The sequence below is a fragment of the Chaetodon trifascialis genome, chromosome 1, assembly GCF_039877785.1.
Source record: "Chaetodon trifascialis isolate fChaTrf1 chromosome 1, fChaTrf1.hap1, whole genome shotgun sequence".
NCBI classification, from domain to species: domain Eukaryota; kingdom Metazoa; phylum Chordata; class Actinopteri; order Chaetodontiformes; family Chaetodontidae; genus Chaetodon; species Chaetodon trifascialis.
Window position 1 is genome coordinate 29865501 of NC_092056.1, and position 7448 is coordinate 29872948.

The following is a 7448-nucleotide window of genomic DNA, read 5'->3' on the forward strand; positions in this document are numbered from 1 at the left end:
AGTCTGAGATCATTTTCAGTTTTGTCATGAAAAATCAAATTTGGTAATGAAAACAAAAGCAGAACTGAAAAAGTAAGCACTGCCATTGAAACACAGAAAAGGTTGTATTACTGAAACAAGTACTGGCACTGAAAAAAGTTCCAGTGAACAGCCTCTGACATGGCAGCACACCTGTGACGATGGCTTTCACCTGGAGATCCCAAACCTCAAGTTTCTCCCTGCTCCACCCTGACGTTGGCGGTGACAGCTTGCATGACATGAGCTCAGACGGGGCTTGTTCCAGCAGACCTCTGCCAGATGAGCACAACATGAATGAAACTTTAATCCAGCCTACTTCTATCTGATAAAGGGGAGACACAGACATGACATACCTGTGGTTTGGGAGTTTCAGGTGAACTTTGAGGCCATTGTTGTATGTTAGGTGTGTGGTCATGTCAGAGGCTTTGGAGGTCCAGAGGAGTGACATTTTTCCTCAGTATACTGAAAATGTGCAGATAATATGTAAATCACACTCTACCTGACCCCTCCCCACTAGAACTAGACTAGAACTGAAAACAGATTGACATGAGCAAAAAACATCAATGCCTGAATGTCTGCTTCATTTTTAAGTGGAACTTTCTTCACTGTCAATCCAGTTTTTACACAACAAATGCTTCGATGCCAATGTTTTGGGGGTTTTTTTCAGTTCAGATTTTGTTTATCGGTGCCAGAATTCAAAGTCACTCTTTTAGCCCCATAGAGGATATATAAAAATGTATAAATATATTCCAAAAGATATATAATGGCAATGCAATAATATATATAATAGTATATGCCAAATAATTCCTAATTCCCAACTGCTTTTACGATGTATGGTGCTCATTTAATTTTTCATATATTTATTTTCTTCCTGTGTGACTCTTTGGGCCCGGATGCGCCAAACAATAGTAAATGATTTAGGAACAAATGAATAAGCAAGCCAAAAACACAGAGAGCCTTAAAAAGAGCCTTACTGGAAAGTGGTACCAAAGGTTTCAAATCTCCAGGATCCTGGCCAGGTGACACCCGTAGAGATAAATCCTGCAGGCTGTGCAGCTCGAGGCTCATTTAAAGACTGCACCAACTTTCCATCTAATCAATTCATTCCAATGACATCACCACAATCAGAGGATTAACTTTATCTGTCGATAAATCTGCTTGAATGTTTCGTGTCAAGTTCAACCTTGTGTACCTGAAATCTCTCCTTAGTGTCTTGAGCATATTCCTGTCAGAAGATCAATTTTGGTCACAGTGTTGAGTGAATCCTGTAAATTTCACTGTGCCATTGTTCTGTAGTCTGTAGCTTCCTCCTTCAACAAATAATGGAATAAGTCTTTCATGGACGCTTGTGAATGAATTACAGTTTTGGTTCCTCCTCTGTGGTGCGGTATGAAGTACCAGGCCATGTGATGTGCCAGCCGTGATGTTAATCATGATGATGTTAATCATCTCCCCCCTGCTGAAAGAAACGCTCCCTCTCTCCATGCACCCTCCCCTCCACTACAGCTTCATAAATACCACAGCATTTTGCTCTGGGCGACAGCACAGATGGCAGCTCTTACTGCAGCTGATCTCAAAGTCTTGTACTGCTGAGAGGCTGTCTTCCTTTCAGAGATCTCACTGTCATCTAGTTGTTGCTGTAGTCAGTGCAGCACAAACAACTTTACTGAGCAATAATTATATATTCCATTTCTTCCACTGATCTAGAGGCAGGCATGTACGGCAAGACGTCCACTGAACAGGGGCCACGCAGAGGAAGGTCTTTTGACTCGGTAAACTGTGCTTATGAGGAGAAACAGCTCAACAATGACGTAAGTAGCACTAACGATGATGTGTTCTGTGTCTCTGTGAAAAGCCTCAGCTAGAAGAAGAATGGGCTGTTTTTCACTGCAGTTTTAAGTTGACATAACCTCTTCATTGGAAAGTTGTTTGACCACTAAGAGCAGATATGGATCTGTTGTGGCCCATTAAAGCTGTCAAATTATTTCTATTAAATATATTTAAGCTTAGCCAAACATTATTTAAAGTCCAACTGAAATCATACTCTTCCCTTTTTGCAGTAACAAAATAAGACATGTTTTTAAATGTTGTTAAAGGTTTTGTGTTATCTGAAGAAAGGAAACGGCCCTGGGGAAATATCAAGAAATGCTCTTTTTTATCTCAGTTGGCTGGAGGGGTGTGTCTGTGTCTTGTCTGACTGACACTGTAGTCTACAGATCATTGGCAGGCTGTGTGTGAGAATGAAGAGCATTGAACTGGACCAAACTTACATTTGCAAGACAAACACATTCACATGCTGTTTAATGTGCTGCAGCTGAGCAGCTAATTAGCTATCTAACCTGCAAACTGATGTTGGCAGGGCACTTTTCCCTTGTCAGCATTTGTTTGGTCACTTGTTCAACAAGGTCCAGGACAAGACGTGTCCTCAAGTTAGATATAGTATGAAGGAGGCTTAGCAGGACAGCGTATATGGGTTGTTGTGGCTCGTCTGTGGCCCTACAATATCATATATCACCGTTGGAGAACACCAGCAACAGGTTGTACTGAACCTTCATCCTCACATTGTTAGCACAAAACTGTTTGCTTAGGCAACAAACCTCCCTGATAGGAAATCATTAAAAGTAAAAACTGGTCTGTCTGGTGAGGATGGGCTGTGTAAAACCATTGGCAGGCATGTGCATCCTGGTGCGTTTGCATCAGATAAAAAAACCACAGTGGTACTAGGCACTGAAAACTCAGCAGGGAACCTTTAACATGCAGATTCCATCATTCCGAAAACATCAGCAAATATTTGCTACCCACCTCACCATACCTTTTGTTTAGTTATTGGTCTTACACTTAACTGATTTTTTAGGCACTTGGGTACAGCAAAAACAAGCTGTAAACATACATGCCATCAGTTGCGTTACACATTCAGCAGACATAAGCATTCATTCATTCATTCATTCAGTCACTCATACAATGCGTTTCTGGCCACCTGGCAAGTATTCATCCTCAATTTAGCTCTGGCTTGGTCTCCACCTTCTCCTGAGAAAAAATCGAAAAATCTATGTCCATCTAAATGTTCAACTTTATTAATCAGGTGGTCACTTATGTTGATGAGGCCATAAAGGCATCATGTCTGATGACATCAAACCCACATCAGAGGCTGAATAGGCCCCTAAACCCCTAGAGATGCAACAGACCTGTTTCTAATATTCACTGTTAATTGGTCTCCAGCATCTGTCTACTGAAGAGGATTCCAGTATGCATGGAGGAAGCCAACAGCAACAGAAAGACACATTAGTATGAGGGGAGAGATGATGTAAACAGTGATTTAAAAAGCCGTGGAAAATAATTAATAATTGCCCCAACTCTAGTATATTTGTGAATTTGTCTGATTTCTTCTGTTATCAACTTATTATAAAAATTGGACAGAATTCTAAATGTTAAATGTTGAAGGAAATTAATGAAATATTCAATGCTTTAAATTGGTAAAATAAGAAATGGGGATTTTTGTGTCATGTTGTCACTTGGAGAGGCCACATAGTCAGCCACACCATCTGTTGCTCCACCCAACACCCTTGTAACTGTCAGTAATCTGATAGAGGATGTTGTTTATAGAGACACCAGAACCAAGAAAAAGTCTACAATTTAGTAAAGTAAGCGTAGTCACCTTCAGCTGGCAGAGGGCTCAGCACCACTTTGATTCAATTTGCAGATTGATTAGATTGAATCATACACCGAGCAGAGTTTGGAAGGTTGGAACATCACCGTCACTGATTTGCAGGTGCAATGACCACATCAGGTTATTAGGGCTGGGATTACATACTCAACTCCAATCTGATGCTATCGCAATATTCAATCTGATTATGTATTGGTGCTCTTAAGTATTCCAATTATACAAGTATTGCAATGTGATTTTACAATTTATTGCCATTTTGTTTTCTTTTTTTTATCTGCTTTTATACTGCATATGAAAGCAGTAATAAAATATATTTTAGAAGCAAACCACTATATTTAGCTGTTCCAGCTCAGCAAGCTAGTGCCATAAGAAAAAAGAAATAGAATAACAAAATCAACAGAACCCCTGAAAACTGCACACAGCACAAATGAGAGATGTTATATTAACATTGTTCACATATGAAACTGTTGAAAACTCTTGTTCAAAATCCTGAACTTGACTGCATTTAAAGGTATTAAATAAAATGTACATGATGTATCTTAGCAATATTACGTCAGTTGCTATTAGTTGATTTCCACAGCGCATAGGAAATATATGCCTATAGGCATGATTTTTTTATTATTTTTTTAATTTATTTTTACCCTCAATGAATAAGGTTACATTCAGTAAAATTGATGAGAACCAGGACAACAGGAGCATCTCCACAGGAAGGCCCACCTGGTCTGAGAAAGGCTTTGCAACCATCATATTCTCACTGAAAAATGAAGTCGGTGGTCTTGTCAAGGCGCTGAAGCTCTTTCAGGTGGGTGTTTCATTTCAAGTTGTAAAAACATGCTTTGTCATCCTTAAATTAATTCCACAAATTGCTGAATGTTTTTTGTTGAAATATTTTTGTCTGGATGTTGCGTTTGATTCTGTTCGTTCGCACATGTTTGGTCCATCTTACATGTTTGGTCCATCTTTCATGTTATGCGTATGCAGGAAAAACATGTCAACCTCGTTCATATCGAGTCTCGCAAGTCCAAACGAAGGGATTCAGACTTTGAGATCTTTGTGAACTGTGACACTGACCACGAACAGCTCAAGGAGCTGACTCAGCTGCTAAGGAAGCATACTGATATCATTGAGATTACTCCATCGGACAACTCCACTCAACCTGATGAAGGTAGGCAACATCTGACTTTTGACTAAACTGATGTATGATAAGAGAGTTTCTCTATCTGTGTTTAAAAAGATGCCTAGCAGTAAATTCTGTCATCTCAAGCATCAACATTAATAGTGTAGATGTCTCAAATCTAATTCATATGGCTGTTCTGTCACTGTTATATCATGACTGAACCTGAATTGCATTGAATTGCATTTCAGATATGGCTGGTGTACCCTGGTTCCCGAAGAAGATCTCTGATTTGGATTTGTGTGTGAACAGGGTTTTGATGTACGGCTCTGAATTAGATGCAGACCATCCGGTATGTAGGACAGACAGATGTTACAGAGTAGCTCTGCTGCTTCTTGTCTAAAATGCTAGAAAGACAACTTTCACGTCTTTTCTTTACCTTATAAGACATAATTCTGAAGAGCGGGTGTACTGTATTTGCAGGGATTTAAGGACAACATTTACCGTAAAAGAAGAAAATATTTTGCTGATTTGGCAATGAGCTACAAACAGTAAGTCCCACTGTTTCTTCCACTGTGATGCATTTGAAATTGTTACATTTTGCTGTGATACAAAAACTTGATTCATCTCATATTTCAAAATGAGATGTATTGTCTCATTTTGGAGGGGATCATTGTTTTTGCAAATAAAAGCATTTTTTGTTATCTAAGTAACTTCCTTTTCAGTGTTCTGTAAATATAAAGTTGTTGGACAACAGCAAAAGCTTGCATATATCTCCCATATATGCTAACAAACTATCACCTCCTGAGGCACAAAGTGGTATTAGGCAACAGGCCGGGCTGAGGCTAGCTGGTTAGCATGCTAACACAATATGTCTTTGACATAATGTCAGAGCTGTTACTTCTTCACATTCTGTTGATGAGGTTAGTTATTTTTTTGAATTTCTAAACTAAAATAAAAAATATATTAAAATATCTTGCACACTGCCCCTTTAAGTCGGAACAATCTGCAGGGGGTCCAATAAGTGACTGAGAATCTTAAATTGGATAAATGTAATTATGATGTCTCTTAACCCCGTAATGTTTTCACATATATGATGCCACTCTTTCTCTGTGACATTGATGTTCAAATCTGCTGTCCAAGTAAGAGACAGCAACTGTTATGAATATTATTGATACCTCATGTCCCAGACTGATTATCTTTGTAGTCTGAGAGAGAAGATCTAACTGGTGTGGTGGGATTCCCTTCCCTATAACATCGATGATCAGGTCTGAGAGACCTTAAAGTGACAAAAGTTATATTTAAAATGAAAAGCTCAGACGTTTGCATGTTCTCCCCATGCTCACCTGGGGTATCCTCCATAATATCATAATATCCTCCAAATGCTCAATGGTAATGGAAATAAGAAAAGGGAAAGATAAAATATGAAACTCGAAATGCAAAAGCTTAAATGGCCTAAAGCTTTTTGTCATTTGCCATTTTAAATTTCAAGCCAAAATGAGGAGGCGTGGCCTAAAGGCTGGAGGGAGGGTTTGAAATAGCTAGGCTGCAGAGGTACCACATGGACAGCAGGGGGAGCTGACTGTACACTGCAATGAAAACAGAGCAAGTGAATGAGCAGGGTCACTGACATTTCATTTCAGTCTTGTATTTTATTTTTTTCATGTTTTACCTTGTGTTATTTAGCTTACTGTATTTTGCCTGTTATATCTTGCTTCCTTACTCTACATTTCTGTGCTCAATATAATTGCTGCTGTAGATTATGTATGTGTGTTATGTAGAGTTGGACATTTGTTCTGCTGTCTTTGGAAGAATCTGTCAATTTGTTAAAGCAGCAAAATGATTTGTATTTGAATAAAAGTGGAAATGGAAGAAACAATCCTCTTTATTCAGCCTGTCTCTGTACGGTGGTTAGCTCTGGTTTTCACACTGCTAGCACCTAAAGTGGATGGCAGAGTGCGGTGTGGTACAGGACCTGGTTTGGATTCATATTGCTCTACCAAAAACTCACTGTGGTCTTTAGCAGACAGCTCCCCCTACTGTCCATAAACTGCCTCAGCTGTGTCAAACCCTCCCTCCAGCTGTGGGCCACACCTTTTAATCTACATACTGTAAACTGTGAGATGGCAAATGCTTAATGGAAAATGGAAAAGATAACATTTAAAAGGGTAAAGTTCAAATTTAAGAAGATCAATTTAAGTTTTCTATAGTTCTTAACAATTCCCTCCACAATCCCCAAATTTGCCATGGCTAAAGCCCTGACTGGCCAGTCTGTAAACTTCATTTAAAGGAGGAAGATGTATTTTGAAGTTGCAGTCTATTTGTTTTTGTACACGGAAGCCTAACTGTGTATAAACTGCCTATTTTCGTTGTTTTTCTGTGTGTTGAACTCGTCTTTTTCATCTTCTATTTGATTTAAATGTCCTGATGTTTCTCCCTCTTTCTATTGGTCAGCGGTGATCCTATTCTTCGTATAGACTTCACAACAGAGGAGGTGCGTACGTGGGGTGTGGTGTACAGGGAGCTCAACAAGCTGTACCACAGCCATGCCTGCAGAGAGTATCTGAAGAACCTCCCTCTGCTGACCAAATACTGTAACTACAGTGAAGACAACATCCCCCAGCTGGAGGACGTCTCACACTTCCTCAAGGG

General features: G+C 39.4%; 1 protein-coding gene across 1 annotated transcript in view; it reads left to right on the forward strand.

The window, feature by feature from the left end:
* The first annotated feature begins 1582 nt into the window (after window positions 1-1582).
* Window positions 1583-7448, forward strand: part of LOC139332555 (tryptophan 5-hydroxylase 1-like) — a 9534-nt gene continuing 3668 nt past the window's right edge. Inside the window, exons 1-6 of the mRNA XM_070964584.1 lie at window positions 1583-1829; window positions 4338-4484; window positions 4664-4847; window positions 5048-5148; window positions 5280-5347; window positions 7251-7447. Coding sequence (XP_070820685.1) covers window positions 1734-1829; window positions 4338-4484; window positions 4664-4847; window positions 5048-5148; window positions 5280-5347; window positions 7251-7447 — 793 coding nt within the window. The 5' untranslated portion in view covers window positions 1583-1733. The remainder of the gene's footprint in view (window positions 1830-4337; window positions 4485-4663; window positions 4848-5047; window positions 5149-5279; window positions 5348-7250; window position 7448) is intronic.